At 32.7% G+C, this 25,511-nt stretch overlaps 1 protein-coding gene across 1 annotated transcript; it reads right to left on the reverse strand.

Moving 5' to 3' along the window:
• Positions 1-206: 206 nt before the first annotated feature.
• RecQ4 (RecQ4 helicase) lies at positions 207-25,375 on the reverse strand. Its single transcript, XM_072526994.1, has 11 exons — positions 25,148-25,375; positions 24,410-25,082; positions 20,161-21,138; positions 19,368-19,973; positions 17,434-17,670; positions 15,119-15,265; positions 11,781-12,212; positions 9,102-9,385; positions 5,301-5,577; positions 4,586-4,768; positions 207-852 (listed from the first exon to the last, which is right to left on the reverse strand). Exons 1-11 carry the CDS (start codon positions 25,253-25,255, stop codon positions 317-319), a joined length of 4,461 nt encoding a protein of 1,486 aa, XP_072383095.1. The 5' UTR covers positions 25,256-25,375; the 3' UTR covers positions 207-316.
• Positions 25,376-25,511: the final 136 nt, after the last annotated feature.

Genomic DNA, 25,511 nt, shown 5'->3' on the forward strand with positions numbered 1-25,511 from the left:
AAAAAAAAACAATGCAACACTGTAAAAATATCCAGGTCCTCACCGCATAACGCTTACTGCACGAATGGCATACTTTCAAATTTGTTTCTGCGCGATGACTTTTTAATTTCATGAGATATCTGTTTGTCTGTACACAAAATAATATCTTTCTTATTTCTCGCACAATACTTTGGTCTTAGGATAAATCAGAAATTAAAAAAAAAAACCAGAGAGAATAATATGTTTAATACCTAATAAAATCAAATGCATTTAATAAAATATAAATAAAATTTACACTTTGCGTATTTATTTAAAACAATTTAAAACCTAAGTTCATTCACCTCAACTTGACTATTTCTTTAGCAGCAATTTTAACAATCGCGTGAAAATCTTTATCCAAGTGACTCCTCCAGAACTTGCACCGACCCCACATCCGAGCAGGATAGTTTGGACTTTGAATACCCTGAAAAATTCTAGCTACAGCTCTACCAGTAAAGCTGTTATCCCTATACATGCTAATAAGACAATGAATGTCCTGTATCAGTCGTTCTTCATCAAGTTTGGGATACTTAATTTCCGAAACTAATTCCAATGGATTTGGGGAATTAAAATATTCTCTCACTTTGGTTTTTATCAAATCATCGCCGTCTTCCGATGTACAGGCTTTAAAGGATGTTTTAGCTACCTTTAACAAAGTCTGATGAATGGCGTTTAACTGCAGTAAAGCGGTCCTTTCTTGCTCCACCACTCGATTATAAAGGGTTTCTAAAGCTTCGTCCAATTGATCACCCTCGAGATTTCCAGGAGCGAAAAGTCTGAAGCCTAAATTGGAAAATTCTACATTTATGGATGACCGCTTCGGTTGGTTGTTTACTAAAAAAATATATAGCTGTTAAAAACTTTAAATCAAAGAACAAGAACTAAAATCAACCTAAGAATATTACGAAGAGTATTTATTTTATAGCTTGACTTGTATATTAGTTATACAGCCAATCGCATATGATATGGGTTATTTTGTAATGTGTGCATGGAGTAAATGGCTTGTTACTACGAAAAGTAGACTTCATTGTCTTTACAAAGAATCGCTTATTATATTCGAACGACTATGGTACCTCGAGTGGCGTCACAAAAACTGAATATGCAATGTTGATGGTTGCACGTTTCGCGTAAAATAATTTACTCTAGCATGTCAAAAAGTGTAATACCATGGACTGTTATCAAATTTATTGTTCAACTTATATTATTGTTTTTTATTTTGTTATTTCGATTACTTGTGACCTCATTTTAGATATATCCAAATAATGAAAAGATATTACAATATAACGTAAACATCGTTGATTATTAACTCACGCCTTTTCCAACCACCCTGAATAGGACACGAAGATACCCTGAGTAAACCATTGTAGAGGCAACACAGCATCATAGACAACGTAATAGATATTTTAGCTTTCATTTTAAGAGCGTAGGAGCATTTCGGGCCTATGCTTATTAAATGCATTCATTTTTTTCGAATCCGGAGAAACCTAGTAAGTATTTTTGTAAAATTTAAACGCAGAATGAAAGATTACATTATTACTGAGGACCGAAAGTCCCTGAAAACTTCTATAATGTTTATTTCAATAAGTTAAAGGGGTGAAAAAGAAGAGAAAATTTAGTCTGATTTTTAATTTCAAATATCTCATTCAAAAAAAACTTTTTGTTAATTCTAAGGGACTTTCGGCCCTCGGCAATAATATAATCTTTCATTCTGCGTTTAAATTTTTCAAAAATATTTATTAGTTTTCTCAGGATTCGAAAAAAAATGAATGCATTTAAAAAGCTTTTTCCCAAAATTTTGCGCCTACGCTCTTAACTATTGGTAACATTTTTTGTATATACAGTCCATCTAATTTACAAACCGTTGCACGTCATCGGCGTCATAGTCCGTGACGTCACATGATGCCAACACGAAATATTTAGGCGGTAGGTGTGTTCTTTTTTAGAATCACTTTGCCGAGTACACTGGCATTACAGCCACTAGACATATTTTATTATATACGCGTAGAACTAATATTTAAAGATTTCTATTAATGTTAACTTAAAGAAATAGACAACAATATGTTTCATTTAATTTGTATAAATGCATTATAAAGCGTTTTTATGAATAACATTTGTTCGGAACACACTGTAACTGTATTCGAACGAATGTGAAATTTTGGCATAAATTGGTAACACTTATTTGACAGTTGCGGTGTTGACACTTTTTGTACTTTATTATTTTAAATTTTAAAGTGAATACCTCTGGTTTTATATTTTTACCTATTTAATAAAATCTCTTCTTTTTAGAACAAAATTAGTGTGTTTTATTTCAAAAATGTCACGTAAGAATTTAAATAGTAGTTGTAAAGAGTATAATAATAATTATGTGACCTATTTGATTTAAAATGGATTCAGGATTTTTTTATACTTTGGCAACTATGTCAACTTCGATCTCTGACGTAGATAATGACGTGCAACGGTTTGTAAATTGATGGACTGTATGTACTACGTATGTCATAATTTGTAGTTTTACATATAATCATCGAGCAAAAAGACAAAAGAGGGAATCTAATCGTTATAAAATGGAGACCAAAAAAGTGGCCTCTGATGGCGGACATATCCGGAAATGCGAATGCGCCAAATTTAAATTTCATGACACTTCACAATAATCATACAGTGGTGTAGGGGTTCTAATTTATCTATTTATTTGTTATATTACATAATATTAATACATAATACACTTAAAATACTTTTTTTAACACTAGAACACAATAAAGTTTTAATTAAATAATAACAATAATAGTCTAAAATGTGAAAAAATTGTTAAAAAACTTCAATTCAAATACAAATAATCTTTCATGTGACAGTTGGGACAAACAATAACATCAGCAATAACATAACCCAACTAAATTTGATTTCTTAAACAAGGAAAGAGCCTCTCTTTCCTTGTTTAATGTGGCCTCTCAAGATGGCACTTCCTGTCTATCAATAGTTTTGCCCCCACTACCTTTACATTCCCTCTTTTGTCTTTTTGCTCGATGCATATAATGTAAATGACACTTGAAATTAGGAACCGAAAGAGTTCAGTCCATAGCCCTTTGGGAGCACCAATAAGTATGTTTTCTCTATCACTATCTCCCACAATCCAATCTCCCACAATAAAAAATTAATTTGTAACATACTTAATTACTCCGAAATTTATTTTCTAGGCAATGGCCTTTAAAGAAAAAATGGTTGTTCATCCACGAATTTACTGTTGAGCGTCAAATCATTGTGTCGAGCTGTCAAAATTGATTTAGTCACACGATTTTGGTTGTAGGTTGCTGATTCTGTTATTTGTCTCTTGTGTGGATGAAATTAATTATACACTGCACTTTTCTTTAGCGATTTATTAACAATACAAACACAATATATTTGGTTAAAATTACTTTGCTATTGTATACTACGGAACGTGAGAGACAGAGAGAGAGAGAGAGAGAACTAAAACTTGTTGTGTGCAGGAGAAAAACTACTGAGAGCGATGTGCTTCATTGAGTTACTTTTTGAGACTGTGAGGGTGAGGAAGCGGAAGTGATTTTTGTGTGCTTCGTTGAGTTACTTTTTAAGACTGTGAGGGCGAGGGAACGGAAGTGATTTTTGTGTGCTTCGTTAAGTTTCTTTTTGAGACTGTGAGGGAGAGAAAGAGGAAGTGATTTTTGTGAGAAAGCGAAAGCTATCTGAATGTCAAAGAAGTGTGGCCTTTAACAACATAAGGTATTCGGATATCTGGCAACTTACAGGGCTGGTAATTTCATTTAAAATAATACGTATTTATAAAATTATAGTGGCTTTTCCAACAGGCTTGTTTTTACAAAGACCACATCGGACGGATCATAGTTTCTACTTATAAATCTTGATATAGAGATTATTTATTATAAAAAATAAAGAATATTAATATTTTGAAGAGATGTATGTATGTAAAGCGTTAACAGGCCTTTTAGGCCCATTCCTGGATGTATAATTTATATCGTTTTCTGTTCTTAGCTATCAGCTTCCAATCTCATGATTCCCATCTCTCTGACGTCTTCCATCACTACATATATCCATTTCTTTCTTGGTCTTCCTCTCTTTTTCTTGCCCTCAGGTACTCTCCAAGCAATATTCTTGACTAGTCTATTACCTTGCATTCTTTGTAGATGTTCGAGCCATTCTAGTCTACGTTTTTTCACCGCTTTTGTTATTTGAAGAAATAATTTTGGCAAAATTAGGCAAGAAGGCAAGAGAAAGGAAAACAAAACTTCAAAAGTGTTAAGTTTCTAAGAAATCAATTACGTATTGTCTGAGTAAAGTATAGACTTCTCGATGCATCAACTTCTATTTCAATGGCGCCAAGATTTTTGGCGGTGGGAATTGGATTGGTAGTCGAAGCAGACGATGTTTAAATTGGGAGAGGTCTACATGTTGAAGGCAACCCGATGTCGTTATCTTTTTATTGAGACAATTTGGGCGTTTTTCGATCTCTATGGCTTCTCGGGTAATTCTTGGATTATATAAACTAAGGGGCTAAGGTTCTAAAAATTTTAAAATGTTTTTTTTTATATTAACTTACCAGTAGTCCATTCCAAATTCTTTAATTTGTGCTTGCAAATTCCACTCTCCCATCCCATGGCTGAGGCGACATCTACTATAGGAAACTCCAAAATGTTTCTATTATTTTCGTCGTTTTTATGTAGAGCTAACGCCATTGCTAAAGGTGGACAATCTTTGGCCACTTTTCGAATTTGCAATGGTCCTAAAATGAGGTTAATATTAAGAAATGCATGATGTAAGTTTTATATGTTTTATAGGTAATGATAATACGAAGAATAAGTTTTCAGTTTAATTTTTTGTTTACTAACTTTGTTTATAGAAATGTAAGGTAAACTAATATTTTTTAATATTATATAATTTATCTATAGAAAATTAATACAAGAAATAAAATATGGGATCTGCCCGGAAATATTGGTAGTAAAATATGTAAAGATTTCACCAATCAGCTGCCGCCGCCTTGCCCTCTTTCTTTATGCCTCACTCCCACCAACAACCATCGAATATAAAACGCCGTGAACCACGACAGAGAACCGAATTCGATTGGGTGTGTTTATCTAGTAATATCTTCTATCTCGGATTTCTGACTATGATCAGATCCCACTCCATCTGACAGAAATTTATTTTCGTCCAGCCTAGAATCACTAATGATATATCTGCTGTCTATGATGTTTCACTAGTAAATATTGAAAATTTAAGAAAAACAGAAAAAATGCAGAATGTTCAAATTTAAGTACCTGCGTAAGAAATAACCTTGCAGTTCGTATACGCAGGACTGAGAAGTTCAATATATTTGTTCTTGTGAAGCTCCAAATAGCACAATAAAGTAGCAATATTTTCTTCCGGAATATCCAAACTTCTTACAATTGCTTCAATCGAAAATGCTACTTCATGTTTCGGACATGTTCCTTTACAGCTACAAGGAATGAAGATTCTTTCTAAAAGTTTTCTAATCACGTGGTGATCGATGGAATTGGAATGGATGTGACGGCGAAGTTCGTTTTCATCTCCACCCTAAAGAACAAATAAAGTTCTAATAATATATTATATCAGATAATAAAAAAAAACAAATCAAAATCACAATTACAAATGATAGCACACGCGGATAATATAACCATAGTGGGAATCGAAGTCAGTATTGTTTTTTCTCAGGGTTTAATCCCAATACTGTATTTAAAAAAATACTAGTATCGATTGAGACCCTGTATATACTTATTTGTCTATACACTCAGGTGCAAAAAATTCGATCCACGTCTATTTTATAGAGAAGACGCCACTTACAGACTGGGTAAAGATTTAAGGAGGAACAGTAAATATCAAGAAGAAACAGAACTTATGCGAAAAATTATTTATTTTTCAAAAACATATTCCATTATTCGAAAATTGGAAAAATGAAAAGTAACTTTGTTGATAACAAACAGTTAACAACATTTTTATGTCATATGGTATATTATTACCTATACTGAAATTCACATTCAGATGGCAGCGTTACAGTGATAGGCTTGTGCTTTCTATGTGTCAGAAATACTTACAACGTTGTGAAAGTTTTTAATCGTACGTTATGGGCCGACTCCTATAAAAAAATTATAACTTGGGAAATATTTATGAATGTAAAATGGAAAAATATTGCACTTTTGTGAATTTTTTTTAATTATATAATTTTTTAGTTAGTATTTTAAAAATGGAAAGTTATATTTCGGGAATCTGGCCATTTCTGGTCAATAAAATTCAAAAACGGTATTTTGTTAAACAACGAATGCAAAAAAATAGTGTTAAATGTTGTTAACTATTTGTCAAACAGTAACAATGATAAAAGTGCTGAATAGTGCAATGATAAATAGCACGGGAAGTTTCTGCTAGGACTGGAGTAACTTCCATAAGAAAAAAAATAACCGGTTATTCGAATAGCCGTGAGAATAAATACGATGAAGTATCTCGCTCTAGAGTAAGACAAGTAGTGCACGGTTTTTTTTATGGACAACATTTTTCCAACCTTTGACGCAGTACTAGGAAAAATATTAACTAGACGGAGCATCTTCCGATTTTTTTAAGAGTGCATTGAGAAGACTATTGTACGACATGAAGAAACTGAGGAATGAAGCAGCCAATAACATTTATATGGACGAATCGTGGGTTAATACTGGAACTACCAATGGACAAGTATGAAAAGATACAACAATAAAAAATAGACGACAGGTTATTGTAAATGGACTTACCACAGCTTCAAAAACTCCGAGCGGAAAAGGACCAAGATTTAGTCCATGCTGGAAACAAAGATGGATTTATTGAAGGTGCTGACACGACTTTTCTTGCCAAAAAAGGTGCTGAAGATTACCATGAAGAGATGGACGGAGATCTATTTGAGAAATGGTTTGAAGACATATTAATACCGAATCTCCCAAAAAATAAAAATAATGTGATTGTAATGGAAAATGCATCTTATCGTTCTAGGAGACTAAATTTTCCTAAACAATATTGGTTGAAACGTCAAATTATGGAGTGGATTTATGAAAAGGATATTTATTTGGAAGAAGATTGCTTAAAAAAAAAGAACTTCTGAAGACTGCTGATAGATGCATTTAAAACTATTTATGACAAATACAAAATTGATTGTATTGTTGAAAAATACAGAAATCACAGTGATGAACAATACCGTAAGATGTCCACATGTTAAAACTTCCGCCATATCACTGTGAACTGAACCCAATAGAAATGGTATGGAGTACAGAACAATGGACATTGGAAAAATTAACTCAACAATGTTATAAAATTGGAGAAAGTGGATAACATGCAAGATGACATTGAACCTATTACAATTTTATTGAACGATGACTCGGAAGATGAACTAGATTATGAAAATGAAAATTGTATTTCTGAGGTATTCTCTTAAACCACTTTCATTAAATACTTATTAATAAATGTTCACTAAAGGTAACTATGTACTTAAAATTATTAATGTAGTTCATATAATTTAATAGCTGTGATTAACCAACAAACTATCTATATTATGTGTACAAGCATTTTAGGAATTTTGACCATTTATTTCATTCACGAATATTCTATTAAAAATTTTACTTACCTAAACATATCTTAGTCTACCCTGAGTTTGACCCTGCTTTTTTTTTTAAAGTAGCAAAACTTACAATGGTAGTAGAATTGGCAACGCTGCTATCCTATATCCACACACTGCCATCTGAATGTGATTTGCACTATGGTACTTCCCCCTCAGGACCTTGTAACAGCCTGCATACGTCTTGCCATTGTGATAATTAAATTTTGAAGTAGGTCCAATTTGTCCTATATTGTCTGACAATCGCACTAAGTTCGGGTAAGTTGTTTATGTGAGGTAGCCGAACTTGAATTCGTCTTCCCAGTATGTCCATAGTTGTTCGATTGCATTCAGGTCGAGGTTGAAAGCTGGTCAATTCATACGGAAAATCCCGACGTCTTCTATGTATTCATTTACGGTTCTAGAACGTCGATGTCTTGTGAATAGCACAAAAGGTACAACATTCTAATGTAAAATGGTTGTTATATACCTTGCTCGTGTCATATAACCTCCATCCACATGAATTAAGTCAGTACGAGTATCGGAACTTATATCAGTCCAAACCATAACTGAGCCTCCTCGATACGTTATTTTGTCGGCCATATTGTATTGGACAAATCGTTCTCCTTGTCTTCTCCAGATTCTTTCACGACCGTCTGGTAACCTCAAGTAAAACCTGGACTCATTCGAGAACAAAACATTACTCCAATCTGCGTAATTCTTATTTTCGTGTCCCTTGCAGAAGAAAATCTAGCTCTGCAGTGTTCCACAGATAGCTTTGGATGAAAGGCTGGTCTTCTGGATAATAAATTCGCTTCATGCAGTCGTCGACGAAGTGTCCGCCTACTTACATCCACATTTCGGACTTAGTTCAAGCGATCTGCCAGCTCAACTGAATTTACATGTCTATTTCTTAAACACGAAGAAACCAAAAATCGATCATCACGTGCGGATGTTGCTCTCCTACGGTCTAATCCAGACCTTCTAGTGTAGTTGCCGTTTTGATTAAACTGCTAAATGGCTCTTTGAACAGCACAACGACCAACACCTAGCACCTGGGCGGCGTAATATTGGCTACGACCATCTTGCACTAAAGCCACGACTCTTGCAGCATTCGTTGGAGTTAATGTCATTTTAATACAAGTAAAAATTCTGAACTTAATAAGTTTTATTACTAAAGTGGTCTAGTTGTTAAAATCAGTCCGATAACAAATTAATTTCTTGCCACTTATCAAACATAAATTTTTGAGAAAAATATAAATTCTTATTGTTTATAAGAAATGCCATAAAAAAATTTAAAAATAATGTATAGAAATGAATAATTGCCCTCATACCAGGGATTATACAGATTTATATATTCCATATAATAAGTCAAGTCTTAAAACTCGCAATAAATGGAAAATATGTCGTGGATCGAATTTTTTGCAGCGAGCGTACGTAAAATTGTTATCGGTTATATAATAAAAGAAATGAAAGACACAACATTTACCTTAGAATCCAAAAATACATGACACTGAGCTTTTAGACCGTCTCTGCCAGCTCTTCCGACTTCTTGCACATAACTCTCGAAACTACTAGGCATATTGTAATGTATCACAGCTCTAATATCAGACTTATTGATGCCCATACCGAACGCAACCGTCGCCACTACTATCCTCAGTTGCCCAGACATAAAGGCGTTCTGTATGGTCCTTCTACGAGACGCCGACAAACCTGCGTGATATGGTTCAGCTTGAAGGTTCATCCGCTTCCGTTTCTTGGCATTACTATTATCTAATACGAAAAAAATTAAAGTAAATAGAGATGATACATAGGCAAATACACTATCCAAACTTATGGACGATAAAAAATCTTATCACGCGACGTAAACCAAAAAAATACTACAAGTGTACAGAAATATCTGAAACCGCGAAGGTCACTCAGGCAGCAAATCAAGGAGAAGGGACTTGAATGCGTTGCTGCAAAAGAATAAATATCCATTTAAAAAGCAATGTACAAGAAATCAGTAGTTTTGCGACATTTCCAGATAAAATCGTCAGAGTTGTTCATTTAGAATACATTTAATATGTTTTTAATAAAAATGATTACAAGTGCCGTAAAAAATAGGACACTAAGTGCACAATCCCGTTAAAGTATAAATAATAAATATATAAATAAAACTTTATTCATTCTTGCAGATTATTTACATAATATAGGACATGTCAAAGTAAAAGGAAACGTTAAAGACTACCTATACAATATAAACATACACATAAATATAGAAACAACATACAACATAATATCTAAGACATAAATTCCGAGACACTATAAAAACATGACTCGATGAGATAAGTCTTCAATTTATTCTTAAATGCCCTATCATCATCTGCTTCACTTTGTAATGTGGATGGGAGCTGATTAAAAAACCTTACGCCGCTATAATCAGGGTTTTTTTCAAACATAGAAGTGTAATGTTTAGGAATCCTAAAGAAATCTTTTTTTCTGGTACAATAATTGTGTACATCTGAATTTGATTTCAATCTATTGATATTAGCTTTTGTATACAGAATACTTCTGTATATCAAAATTGAGGGAACAGTGAGTATTTGATATTTTCTAAAATGTCTCGACACGTATGTCTATATGGTAAATTAAAAATCAAGCGAATTATGCGCTTTTGGACTATAAAAACTTTCGAGACATTTGTTGCACTGCCCCATAGAACAATATTATATGACAAATGTGAATAGATGATAGCGTAATAAACATTAAGTATCTGTTCCGTTGTAAATAAGTATTTGAGTTGCAAAAGAGCATAGTATCCAGAATTAATTTTCGAATATACATGAGTAATATGTATACACAATGTTTTAAAATTTACGCAGGAGAAAGCAGAACGAAATACACTACTTATTGAGTTACATAGGATACAAAGACGAGTAGCTGCTTTGACAGGTAAGTTCATTGTATGTTTAAAAATATTTATCAAATATTTATTGTTGTATAATAGTATCTAGTACTTTATGTTTGTTTTATAAACAAGTATTCTGAATACTTTCGACTACCAACAAAATATACAAGGATTTATTTTTGCATAAAATGTCAAGTAATTTAATCACACAATCATCTTATAGAACAACAGGTTCCTACTGTTTCATCAAAACAAAGATTCATCAAAAATTTGTAGAAGAATTGAACTATAAAGGTAAAAGCATTGAAAGAGTGGAAACGAAAATGCAGAGGCATGGGCGTAGACCTTGGAGAGATTTGCTTGTATACATTGCAGTTTGCTGGTGACCAGGTTGTTATAGCAAACGATAAAGATGATCTGGAGTACATGGCAAGAAAATTACAAGAAGAATATAGAAAGTGAGGAGTAGAAATTAATACAGAAAAAACAAAATACCTACCAATAGGTACGTACCGAACTATCGAACATCACCTTAGAAAATAACGAAATCATCATGCCCTGCGACCATTACACATACCTAGGAATCGTTTTTGACACAACGAGGAAAGATGATGAAGAAATAAAGAGAAGAATAACACAATCCAGAAAAACAATAGGTTGTCTAAACAGCGTACTGTGGAGTCATGAAATAGGAAAAAGAAGAAAACACAATATCTACGAATCTCTTATTAAAAGCAGTCTAATGTACGGAGCGGAAACTTGGTGAATAACCGAAACTAACAGAAGAAAACTGGAGGCAGTAGAAATAGACGCTTTTAGAAGATCAGTAGGAGTGTCACGCAGAGAGAGAATAAGTAATGATGAGATAAGACAGCGAATGGGGGTTGACGGCTCTCTAACAACAGACATAGGAAGAAAACAGCTGATATGGTACGGACACGTCCAGAGGATAGATAACTCAAGACTCCCAAAAATAATTATGCAATGGATACCACCAAATCGCAGAAAGAGAGGAAGACCCAAGAAATCTTGGAGAGAGGGAGTAACGAAGGCGATGAGCGCAAGAGATCTTAGAGAGGGCCAATGGGATGATAGAGTGTCATGGAAATTAGGCATCGGACAACGTCGTAAGACGTTTTAAAGCAGATTGATATATATTTTGATTGATCTAACAACGTCGTGTAACCAAAGTTCTCCATCGGTCTAACCTTGGCAGTTTCAGACATTTCTGTCGACCTGTACTTCGAACCAAAAATAAAATAATCAACTTATACTTACGTACTGGTTCTTCCTCTTTAAGACACGTCCTTAAAAATCCGGCAATCCTCTCACACTCCTGTCTTCGCGTACAGTACACAATAATACTTTTACAGTCTTTGAATCTATCGGACAGCAACAACTCCAGCAAAGCGTTATCTCTGTTAACATCCTTCGAAACCGAAAGATGTAAGTTATCCGGCAGAGGAATGTCGCTTATAACTCCATCTTCACCATCTGGAATTTGCAGATGTTCTATGATACTGGACTGTGTCGCTTTCGTAGCAGTTGCCGTTAGACCAAGGATTGTCTTGACTCCCAGACTTTCTCGCAATACCCTACAAATCATTAGGTAACTTGGGCGGAAATTATGAGACCATTGAGACACGCAATGAGCTTCATCAATGCAAGCGAAAGCAATTGGAGGAAGCTTGCGCAAAAATGAATTAAATCCTGAAAATCAGATATACAGAGTATTAGTAGATAAGTGTGGCAAACTTCAGAGTCTAATTCTGCATAATAAATTAAAGACAGTTTCCTATATAAACGTATGTTCGTAAATGTTTCATAAATAAACCGGTTTCAGAGCAATAAATAAATCGTCAGTTTGTAAGAAAAATTTCAACACCCCGTATCTCAGACACAAAACATTTGCTGACATGTGTTTATAGAGCAAACTGTAATTTTTTTCGTATTTACCAACAGCCTATATGTTTTATTGATTAATTATTGCAAGTATATCCAATTACAATCATACTGATAACTTGTTTATACTCCAATAATTAATAGAAAAAAGAAGGTTGGTACCGAAGTACATAGATCTAGAAATCTACCGACCTAGAAAAGGCGTATGATACAGTTCCAAGACTTAAATTGTGGCAAGCTTTACAACAACTCTGCATTAGTCCATACGTTTTAGGAATAATCACAGAAGTATACAGGGATAACACTTACTACTTACCTAAAAATCGGAAATACACTATCAGAGCCAATAAAAGTAACTAAAGGACTAAGACAATGATGCAGTATGTCACCCTTACTGTTTAATTTATATATTGAGGCAGCCCTCCAAAATTGGAAAAACCACTGCCAGGGAATGGGAATCCCCACAGGAAATGACGTACTGTTCTCCCTGAACTTTGCGGATGACCAAGTCGTCCTAGCTCAAGATTCTTATGATCTAGAATTTATGATAAAGCGTCTATACAGAGAATATGTAAAATGGGGGTTACACGTCAGCATGAAGAAAAACAGAATATTTAGTTATCAATTCAGATGCAAGGTTTGAAGTGTTAACAGGCGAGGACGTGGAAATCAAACAAGTGGAAAAATTTAAATATTTAGGTACACTCATTGATAAGAACGGCTTGGGAGAAACCGAAATTAAACACCGAATTAATCAGGGACGTAAAATTGTATGATGTTTGAACTCCTTATGGTAGGATCGCAACATTTCCAAAAGAAACAAAAAAAGAAAAGGGCAAACCATGGTTGAATCAGTTCTTTGTTATGGCTCTGAAGTATGGACAATTAATGCAGACCTGAAGAGAAGATTTTTGGCAGTTGAAATGAATTATTTGAGAAGAAGTGCGAGAACATCAAGGGTGGAAATGAAGACCAACGAATCTATAAGGAATAACATGAATGCTACAGAAACGGTCATTGACAGATTAGAAAGAAGAGGTTTAAAATGGTTTGGACACCTATTGAAAATGCCTGACGAAAGTTGGCCCCAAAAACTTCACAGAAGGAAGCCCCCTGGAAGAAGAAAAAGAGATAGACCTCGACGCTCATGGAATGCAGGAATTAGAAGAGCAATAGAATCGAGAGGTTTGGAGGAGGAGCATACCTTGGACCGGGAGGATTGGCGGAGGAGAACGGGAATACGGCGATAGCAGTCTCCAAAATGTATTGTATTTACAAGTTGGATCCTGTAATATATATAGAAATTATAAATAAATATATATACCTATATAGGAATTCAGAGACGAAAAGGCCACTGAACCTCTAAAAATCATATGAACCAGCTGAATTTTGCTGAGAATATAAATTTTGGGACCCCAAATAAGATGCAAAAAAGTTTGCGACTCCTACCCCCGGGCTTCCCCCTCCTAAACCCCCCCCCTTGAAAAATTTATAGAATAGCAATAATGTTTATTAGCACTTTTGATGTTGAATGAACCGTTCTCTCAGAAACAACGCTTGAAGCGACCGGCGATCAATGACGTCTTCGTGGAAGAATTTTCCGTGACATGAGATCGTTTGTAATGTGAAAGTTTAAATTCAGTGTTTTTTAGGCATATTTCAAATGCCTCATATTTGCTGCGAAAGCTCCAAATTAAAATTTTATGTCTTAACTTTTTAAACATTAGGCTCTAAGAATGAAAATTCCACATCGACCGATCAATGGAAATGATAAATTTTATTGATCTCATAAGAATCGTAAAAATGGCAAAAATCGCGCAACGTTTATTTATTTAAAAGCTTTATAGAAACCGACTTCATTTGCGGCAAAATGCAAAAATTGCATACGGAAGATGCACCATTCACCTTTAAAACCCATTTTAATTTTTGTCGATAGGGCTCTCTGATCAAAAGATCTAATTTTTAACGTCGAGTTGATACAAATTGTATTTAAAAAAATTGATTTCGTGCGCATAACTGAGATTTAAAATCGCCGGTCGCTTCAAACTTTGTTTCTGAGAGAACGGTGTTGAATAAATTCTGAGAGAATTTATTCAACAAACAATCACAGTTTAATATATTTATCAACCTCTCCCAAGTAAAGATGTAGTTCCATAAGTAACATCACCAGGAGGCGATGAATCAAGTTATGCATCCAGACTTTTAATTATGATGATGTGTATAGATTCATATACGAAACGTTTTTATTATAGGAAGAAGTAACAGTAGAAGATTCTTTGTTTTCTTCTTGCATGAATGAAACAATATGGAGAAATAAAATTATCAAGAAAGAAATGAAAAGCATGCATAAATAAATAATCACCATACCAATAATGATATACGCATCAGAAACACGATCCATGCAGAGAGAAAACCAGGAATGTTAGAAACAGCAGAGATGAAACCCTTAGAAAAAGTGATGGTAAGACACTAGGAGACAGAGCTAGAAGTGTAGATATACAACGGAGACGCAAAGTGACTAACGTCAATGAAGAGAAGAGTAGAATGGAACGTAAGGTCGGTTCCCCAATAGGAAAATCGCGAAAACGCTGGAACGAAAACTTACTGGAGTCACATTGAACAGACGGAGTTACATCTATATAAAAAGAATATTGTTAATGTTTATTTCCTCGGAAAAAAATTGTCCAATACGGAGATGAAAACAATATACATACCTTTTTGTTTCTCTCCCGAAACAACAGCCTCTGGTGACACCAATAAAATACTTAGTTCCCCCAAAGATATCGCTTCTAAAATCTTCTTCCGCTGCACAGTTGTTTGGTTTGAATGAAGGCAAGCAGCCCTCATAAATTTAGCAATGCCTAAAAACAATTTATTTTATTATCCATTATTAATTTATTTCATTATCTAAATAAACACTGTTGTACCAACAACGCTGGTAGATTCATATTTGCAACTTAAAAGTTGATAATAGTTACTGGCTGACCAAATTCACTTTGTATTTGAAATGCGTACAAAAAGAACGGAGACCGTGGAACTAGTAAGCGAGACAAGAAACGAATGTACACTCCGTGCAGGTATTTACATGACCAAAATAAAATTCAGAAAATTCGGTTAAAAATATTTTTCAATGAATAATACATGATTGTAACATTAACATAAAAAAGTTTTTACTTACATAATTAAAATTAAAGATTCAACTTTATCTGTGTTTGTTCATTGCGGTAAATAATCCGTAACTAATTTCTTTCAACAGACAAACTTATAGCCACAAAAGTGTCTCGTTAAGTATTTTATACTGTTATTTCTTAGAATAATGTAAAGTAATTAAGATTTAGAAATTCTTTTAAGGTGGTGTTATCCAAATAAAGGTAGTTTTAGCCACTATATATGTATGTATTGTATACTCAATCCATATCATTATCACTATCCTCAGGTTCGCTGTCACTTTCAAGATCTCGTCTGATTCTTGATCAATTGCTGCATCCACGGTTGGTTCCAACTCACAAAACTCTTTTTCAAATTTAAGAGCATGTTTGCAGCAATTGTGAAAATTTTATGAGGAAAAATTGCTGAAAAATTCATTACACAGCCTTTCAACGTCTTAGAATTAAAATGAGGTGTTTTTACTTGCAACTATTATTTTAGAGACGCCCAAACAACAATCGGAATAAGATCTGGATGATAAGGTGGCAACATCAGAGTATTGTGTCCATGTTGTTCAAGGATTTTGTCAACTTCGTACGTTTTAAACCTCGGTTCATTCATTTTTATATTATACAAATCGACATATCATTCGAATAGACAATAATTTTGTTCCGTAACTAACATTTCATTTCGACTTTTCGAGATGCAGATATAGGAGCTTTCTCAGATTGTACATTGTGGTACGGTGCATTGTCAACAACATTACGCGGTGGTAAATTAGGTATGAGTTTAGTCTCAAGCCATTTCTTTTAATTGGTAAAATTTATGTCATGAAAATCGCTCGACTTAAGTTTTTGACTTAAATAAAAGCGAAACATTTGGTATGAAACCATTTTCCCATCCAGTGTGAAATATGGCTAACCGTTGCCTATTCGACACTGGTTTTCGTAATCCTTCATCACTGTTATCGGTCTAAGCTTTTTGATTAGTGTGGGAAGAATGAATGTATGTTTAATCCACATAGATAATTGGTCGACCCTCTTGTAATGTTTACTCTGTCTTAAGAAAATTGTTCTTAGCTCTCGAATGTTATGTCACTCCATAAGTTACTTTCGATTCGGCAAACAGCAAATCTTTAAATTATAGGTGTAAGCGTCTGAGAGTAGGTGCTGTTTTTTCATGTATATACCAATTGTGAAATTTGTCTTCGAAAGAATCAACATCATCTCACCTCCCCAAACGAAAGTTCCCCCTGTTCAATATTTTTCCTTTGCTTCACAATGTTGTTTACCGTACCCAGACTAATCTAACTGCTTGTGCAACACGTTTGTGTACTTGTGACAAAGAAACTAATGGCTCACCACGCTCCGCTTCTAATTTCATAAAATTTAACAAATCGTTTACTATTTCACGAATTTGTGCACTTAGAATTTTATGTTTTACTAGTAATTTTACATTCATATTCAAAAATTCTTTCACCGACTGTACCAACTGTAGAATCAATTACGTTTGGTCCGTCCGCGACGTTCGGTCTACGGCTGATAGCTCCCGGTTAACCGAACGTCAACACCAATGCGCATCCAAATCTCAAATACAAAGTGAATTTGGTTAGACTGTAAATGAACTTCAAAATTATTATTGAGTAACTCAACAGTATTTTCCAATATTTTTCCATATTTCATTATTTTCTACTGTAACTTGCAAAGTGATATTTGCTAAATTTGGCTTAATTTCAAACATTCGCATTTATTTTTTAAAATTACTGAGTTGTTAAAATAAAAATAATAGCATAATAGCATTTCACATTTGTCACATTCTGTTTGCCAGTACTTTGTACATTCAACAAAAAAAAGCAAGCAATATTTTTTTACCACATACTTACCCACAATCTGATCATCCATCAGTGACACCAGAGGCGATATGATCAAAGATATACAAGGTTCTCTTTGAGAATAAAGAAAAGCAGGCAATTGATAACACAAACTTTTTCCAGAACCCGTACTTAAAGTTACCAATGTAGATTTTCCAGATAAAATGCGCATTACTGCTTCTTCTTGACCAGGACGGAAAGAGGAATGACCGAATCTTCTTAGGGTTTCAAATACTTCAGGAGGTGTGTCTGAAATGTATGTAGATTATTTAAAGGTAGAATAATATTAAATTTGAGTTCTTTATTCGAATACAAAAATTAACTGCAAAAGCTGCTGCTAAAATTTGTTTTTTATGCAATAACAGAAATTCAAAAGAAAAGACATTGCGATTCCAAATAGTATGTATAAATGTTATATATTCAGATTGCTCCTCAGAAATCAAGCATAGACTAGCAATGGCCAGAACCGCAACAGCTAAACTGATTAAAATATTTCGAGACCAACAATGACAAGGATGGTCAATGCCCTTATTTTTCCCATTGCTACATACACAGCTGAAACATGGACTCTCAAAAAAATCAATAGGAGTAAGATCGAAGCTTTCGAAATGTGGGTCTATTGAAGAATTCTATGCATGTCCTGGACAGAACATAGAACCAACCTGTCAATTCTGAAAGAGCTTCATATAAAAGACAGGCTATTAAAAAAAGTAAATCGAGCATACCTAATTTACTTCATCCACATAGCTAGAAGAACGGGGATCATGCAGCTATTGGTAGTAGAAGTAAAGGTAGAAGGCTATCTTCCAAGAGAAAAATCTCCAACACGATGGGCAGACAAAATGAAGTGTCCGGTGGGAAAATCCCTACATGAAGCCGTCCATATACCATAGGATCGCAGCCAATGCAGACAGCAAGCTAATAATATTTACAGTGTGACCACGATCGAACAAGGACTCAATGAATGAGGAGAAGGACATTGATAATAGGTTGCCAGTGAAAAATGGGCCGCAAATATTTTTAATTCATTTAATAGTAATTAATTTTTTAACAAAAATTTTATTTCATTCATTTATTGTTTAAATAAAATATGCTGCTCATGATGAATATGCATGTTTTTTTAAATCAAATTAAAGCTAAGTATTATCTTAATATGTTTATATAAGGTTGCCTGAGAAAAAATGGTCGAAAATTAGGGTTGCCAGCTGTTAAAAATGTAAGGATAAAGTAAAATAGAGTTAGGGCGCAACAACACTGGTTGGACAAGTGATAATATGTATATTATTAACACTATCTATCGACACATGATTTAAAAACTCACACAACTGTCACTTCAATGCATTTTAGAGCAAGGTTAGAGGTATTTCAAATGTGCTGCTACTGATGTATATTAAGGGTCACATATATACATCACACAACTAACATAACTATCCTCCAGAGGCTATGAAAAGACAAAGAAATTATTAACCCTGTAAAGAACAGAAAATTGGCTTACTTCAGCCATATTACGTGTAATAACGTTGATTCTACAAGGCAAGATTGAAGGCAAGAGAGGACCTGGACGCAGATGTATATCCTGGCTGGCTAACCTTGGGAAATGGACTGGTCTAATGCCAACTGATATATTTTGAGCTGCTGTGACCAGAATAAGATGGGTCAATGTGACCCTCAACATCACTAGAAGATAAGCACCTTTAGAAGAAGAATAACCTATCCCAATACAATTTTCAGCTGAAAGGAAACTGAGCGCAATATTTAAGAGTAAAATCAGTTGTGAGTGGCACAAAAAAGATACAAATAAAATAACTATATATATATATATATATATATATATATATATATATATATATATATATATATATATATTAAAAATTAGATATAAATTAATATTTGCTTAAATGTGATAGAACTATTAGGTGTAATAATAAATAGATAAAGATATTTACCAACTACACTACCATCTTCATTCAATTTATAATATGGTTCCACAACTTTAACATTATCCATATACATTTGAACATCCAACTTCTTAACATGTTCTTCAAGCTTCATAGTCTCTAGTAATAATTGATCTGAATCAAACTCATCGTCAAAACAAGAATCCTCTTCTTGTATATTTTCTGGCGAATCAGAGTTCTGAATTTCTTTCAAAGCTATTTTTGGTTTTCTGATGTTCAAATTTCCTTCTTGAGCCATTTTTGAAGCTTCTTCCAGTGTTGGTATGGGACATTCTTCTTCTATATTCGCATCTAAAGGTAACAAAGAGTCACCCTTCATCGCTTTACAATTCTGGGCAAAATGACCAACTTGACCACATGTAAAACAAGTTTCCATTCCACCATCACAACCACCCATATACATGTCAGGTCCAGCAAGTGACTTTGCCTTTTTCCATTGTGTTTTTTTGTATTTACTGAAATTAAATTTACTTTTTCCTCTGACAAACACTTTTTTATTAATGTTTATTCGAACAAAGTTGTCATTTAAACTTCCAGATGATATTTTTTGTTGTAATTTTTCCTTGGCTTGCTGTTGCTTATCTTTAATTTTAACTGAAATAAATATATAATAGTTTATTGTTGTAATATTCACTAAACAAGTACATATAATAATTAGTGATATGATTCAAAATATATGAGATGTGATTGCTACTCTAATAACATGTGACCCTTACAAAGACCAGTCATGAAGAGATATTTAAAGAGTTGAAATCAAATAAATAGCGTATCTCTCACTTACCATTATCATCTTCAGTGTTATCAACATCCTTTTGGATAACCAATTTTTTGCCTTTTCTTACATTATTTTGTGATAAAATGTTTTTAATGCTTCCATACCTAGGTGCAACTATACGAGGTTTAATAGAAAATTCTAAGTCATAAGGAGTATTATCATCATTTTCTAGTTCATCAGCATTTACATCTTTTTTCTTTTTACCTCTTTTAGTGACAGTAACAGAAGATAAAACAGTTTTTTCTTTCTTCTTGGTGTTCGAAGCCTTTTTAGGAGATGTTTCGTTATCATCATCTGTAGAAATATAAAATGGGGCTCTTTTCTTTTTATCTTTTTCCAGCTCAAATGGTGGATCTTTGTCATCAGTGTCTGTTAAAAATGCATCTTCTTCTCCACTAGAAAACTCTTGTAAGTTGACTTTAAGCTTATTTTTTCTTAAAGATATTCTTTGTGGTGTTGGAGGAGGAGTTGGCATTTGTTTTTTTGATTTATTTTTAGGTGTCTTTTTTGTATTTTTGTTACTCTTTTTTAATATCCTAGGAGATGAACTAGAGTTTCTTAAAGTTCGTTTTGTATCAATTACATTATCTACTGGTTTTTCCTTCTTTTTTCGTATATTTTTGCTTGGTGTAACTTGTTTTGGAGAACTTATTTCCACATGATTTTTTAAACTGCTAGTACTTGACACATCTTGTATTTGCTCAAGTGGTTCTTGAAATTCTGTTTTTTCTGTTATTTCAACATTTCCCCTATTGTCTTCTAAAACTGGTTGATTTATAACAAGAATCTCTTTTTCTGTAGTATTAATTTTATCATTTATATTATCTTCTTTGTTACTTGTTTCTAAACTTTGGGATAGAACTTTTCTTTTTTTAGCAATGTGAAGTGATGGAATATAGTTAGAGGAATCTTCATCTTCGTCAGAATTTTCAATAACATCATCACTGTTATAGTCTAATTTTGTAGATTCAACTTTAATATCATCTAAAAAGAAAACATGTAAATATATATATATATATATATATATATATATATATATATATATATATATATATATATATATATATATATATATATATATATGTATATATATATATATATATATATATATATATATATATAATATGAATGAAATAAAGTCAATAAGAATTGGATTTTTTCAGGAAATCCCAATGCATATAGATTTTGCTTTTAAGCGGATATCTTTTAATCACAAATTATCACATGCAGGTTTGTCACGCTAAACGGGGTGGCAAGCCTGTGAATGATCACATCAATTTAAAGTTATTGGCATATAAATTTAAAAGTTTTTAAATATCTTTAAAGAGATTTTTATTATTGGGTTACTGCAAGGAAGTATACTAAGCTACATACTCTACTTAATATATACAGCAGATAAGGAAAGTAAAGTTAAATGTAGTGAGACCATTTCTAACAATATGCCGATAATATTTGTATATTCTCACCATGTCAATATATTGAGGAAGTATGAATCAAACAATTAAACAATTTAACATAGCTTATAAAAACCTCAATAAATGGTGTAATGAAAATGGTCTAAAAATTTTCAGGAAAAAAACAGAAGTCTGCATTTTTATGAGAACATCACTAGGTATTTCATAAACATTCATAAAATACCTAGGAATGTGACTGGATAAAAATAATGACATAGAAAAATCACATAAATCATCTAATCCAGAAAACAGAAAAAGGAATTAACATCTTATGTAAGTATATGGAACAAAATGGAGGTCAGATCCAAATGTAGCAATCCTTTACAAATCCTAAGTTAGAACAGTACTGGATTATGGTTGTTTTCTCTATGACCAAAAAAGTCAACTAGAAAAAATAGATCACATAGTAAATATGTGTCCAAGATTATGTCTAGGGTCTTTAAAACATACAAAAATTGATTGCTTATTTGCAGAAGTAGAAGAAACTCCAATAAATATCACTGAAAGATTTTAGCTTCCAATTTTATAGCTGAATTAAGTTCTAAAAAAAGCAATACGCTATATATATTGGATCTTACCATAGTTACTGAAAGTCAAAAAAACTTTACTAATTTTTTTCAATATAATTACTAAATTGAAAGAACTGCAACTCAACAAACCAATCTATCTTTACTTTGGATTAAAGAGCATTGTGGAATAAACGAAAATAAAGAAGTGGCCCGAAAAGCTAAAAAAGGAGTTGAACAGGAGAGTATTAAGGTATAAATACAAACGTCCTCACAATGAAATTGCTTGATACATATTACTAACAGAAAGGAAAAGAATGTATAGAAACAGTCAAAAAGAACAATTTTATAAAAACATAATTATTGTCTCCCCCGACAATCTTGGTTATCAAAACAGTTGGGAAGTAACTGATTTTCTTGTTTTGTGCAGATTAGGCTTCAGCCATGTTTTAACTTCTTAATATAAATTTTCACCATATTTCATTTTTTCGAACATTTTGTAGCTGTTGTTATGTGACATCCTACCACTATTTAACTAGTGTCAACCATTTAAAGAGGTGTATTGGAATAAACAAAAATAAAAAAGCCAAGAGCAGAGTATATATTTCCATATAAAAATTATAGAAAAAGAATATGAGTTAAGATGAGGAAAATGAAAGAACAATAATAGAACTTACAAAAATGTCAGAGAAATTGTTATAAGGAGTGTATACACACCTAGTGATAACACAGATGTAGCAACTGAAGGTAAATGTTGAAGATTAACAAGAAGGTCAATTAAAAATTGAAGATATAACAAATATAAATAACAGGAAGGAAATATTCATCCCAGATAATTAGGTAGATATATCTAATCTAATAAAAGGCTAGGATGGCATGTCATGCAGTTTGTCCAGGACAATAACTCCTAGCGCCACTTAGGAAAAAAATCTGAACTACCAACTGACATTTCAATCATATTTTGTTCTTTAAATGATATGATTGATTTATTGCTAATTCATTCTACAAATTGATGATTTAAATATCCTTACTCAGAAATTTTACTACTTCATCAGTAATTAATTTTTTCACAAAATTGCCAAACATATTAGTTACTGTAATTTTAAGCCAAGATTTATTAAGAAAAATAATTTAAAGATTTATATTAGAAGTAAAGAGGGGAATACCGTTTCTGCCTCATATCACATGTAAAATCCAATAAGAAAACACTAAGGTTCATTCTGCTCATTTTTTGAGCGTTTTGTGATAGAAGTAGAATAGTTCATCGGATCGTGACGAATCACATCATTCAAAAAACACACATGGCGGCATTGCCAAAAGGGCACTACACAGTATATTCATTATTATTGAATGTATACATAGTTACATATAAGATATCAAAGGAAACTATGAATGAAATAGATTAACTAAAAGATAAATTATGATTTATTGACTTAAAGAAGGCCTATGGCTGAATACAATATAAACAACTGATCGAATTCTAACATGCGGCATAGCAAATGAAAGGGGAGGATATAAGGAATATATTAAGATAGAAAAAACAAATAAAGCGACTACCAAAAGAACACTACACAGTATCTTCATTATTAATGAACATATAGTGACCTATGAGGTATCATAGGGCACTATGAATGAAAATAGATTTACTATAAGACAAAGTTTGATTGACTGACTTAAAGAAGACCTATGGAAGAGTACAAAATAAACAACTGATCAAATACTAACATGCAACATAATAAATGAAAGGGGAGGCCATAACGAATATATCAGATCATACTTTATATTTTTTACTTGGTTTACATGCAAGAAATTTATTATTTTAAAAATAAAGAGTGACTGTTGATGGCAATTGATTGGATCACCAGTAATAATAATAATTTTAATGAAAAAAGAAATCAATTGTTTTTTAAATAGTATTAGGGTGTCTTATACCTAAAATTAATACTTTTGGAGAGAATTGTGGTTTTTTGTTAAAGGTAAGATATTTATTCTTTTATCTTAGTAGGCTGTGTATGAAGATGTCATACTTGCAATTATTTTTGATGATGGGCTTTTAAGTGATAGAAGTCGCCCATTTAAAATTTAACAATGAAGATTGCATACATTCACTTTAAATGTATTGAGGTATCTTTCACTTAAAAAAAAGTAGTTAAAGTTATCACCATAAATGTGGAGAGCTACAATCTGGTTGTCTCTGATCACAAAAGAAATTAAACTGATTTTGCAATTTTCCTTCTGAATTTGCCATTCAAGACAGTTCTTTCGTTTCAAGTTCTTTAGTATAACTATTCTTACCTTTCACAGAAAAGTCATCTATTTCTTGTAGTTCATTTGTGAATTGGGCAGCTCTCTTTAACCAGCCTTCATCTACAGTTTTTAAAGATCTTGTATGTGAACCTTCAATAAACATTTGCATAGCATTAAGAGGCTGAGAGAGTGTTCCTAGTGTATAGTTTACACCCATAAAAGAACTTTCAGAATTATCATTTTGCAGAATATTTAAAGCTTCTTCACTGGAAAAACTAGAAAATGAAGGCATAGGTTGTGATAATGTAGTTTTATCATTTTTAACTTTCTGGGATGCTGATAATGATTTTCTTGGGTTTCTTTTACTGAACTTTGAGCCACAAAATAACTTTTTAGTGATACTTAAGTTTAACTTTGGTTTCTCTTCTTCAATTTTCTCTTCAGTTAGTTTATTAGTTATATGAACACCCCATGCTTCTTCACTTTGAACAAATTCTTCTGTATAATTTTTGGAAAGAGGATCTTCTTTAATTTCTTCATCGACCATTGTAGGTTTTGTCTCACTGTTACTTGGCGGCTCTTTGCCAATATTTTCGTTTTCACTTTCAACATCGTCGAACCCTTCCACACCTTTAAAACTTTGTTCCAGTATAGCAGATTTTAATTGAAAATATCTACCATAAGCACGTCTAACTTCTTTACTTGCTTCTTTAATATCAAGCTAAAATAAAAGTTATTTAAGGAAAGTAAACAATATTCACAAAATCATTTTTATATGTTAAATACCTTTGAAGGAACTCTTTTATATTTTTTCTGAAAACGATGTTCCCATACTTTAACAATATATTTGCATTTGTCGTACGTTTTTTGAAGTTCTGGGTCCAACAAATCCATCTCTTTAGTTAAAACATGCAGTGCACATAAAATTAAAAAATATTCATATAACAAAACAAAACGAAAATATTCTGTTCTTGATAATTCTTAACCAATTTTCATTTCCCGCTAGTCTTGACGTTTTTGAATACTTTTGTGTTATTCAGCCAAAAAATTCTATTGTAATAATCTTCAGACCACAGAACAAGAAATAGTAGTTTTTATTCTGTGCTATAGACAGAAAATTCTTCTTTTTTTTATTTCTTAACTTCACTAA

The sequence above is a fragment of the Diabrotica undecimpunctata genome, chromosome 3 (assembly GCF_040954645.1).
Source record: "Diabrotica undecimpunctata isolate CICGRU chromosome 3, icDiaUnde3, whole genome shotgun sequence".
NCBI lineage: Eukaryota > Metazoa > Arthropoda > Insecta > Coleoptera > Chrysomelidae > Diabrotica > Diabrotica undecimpunctata.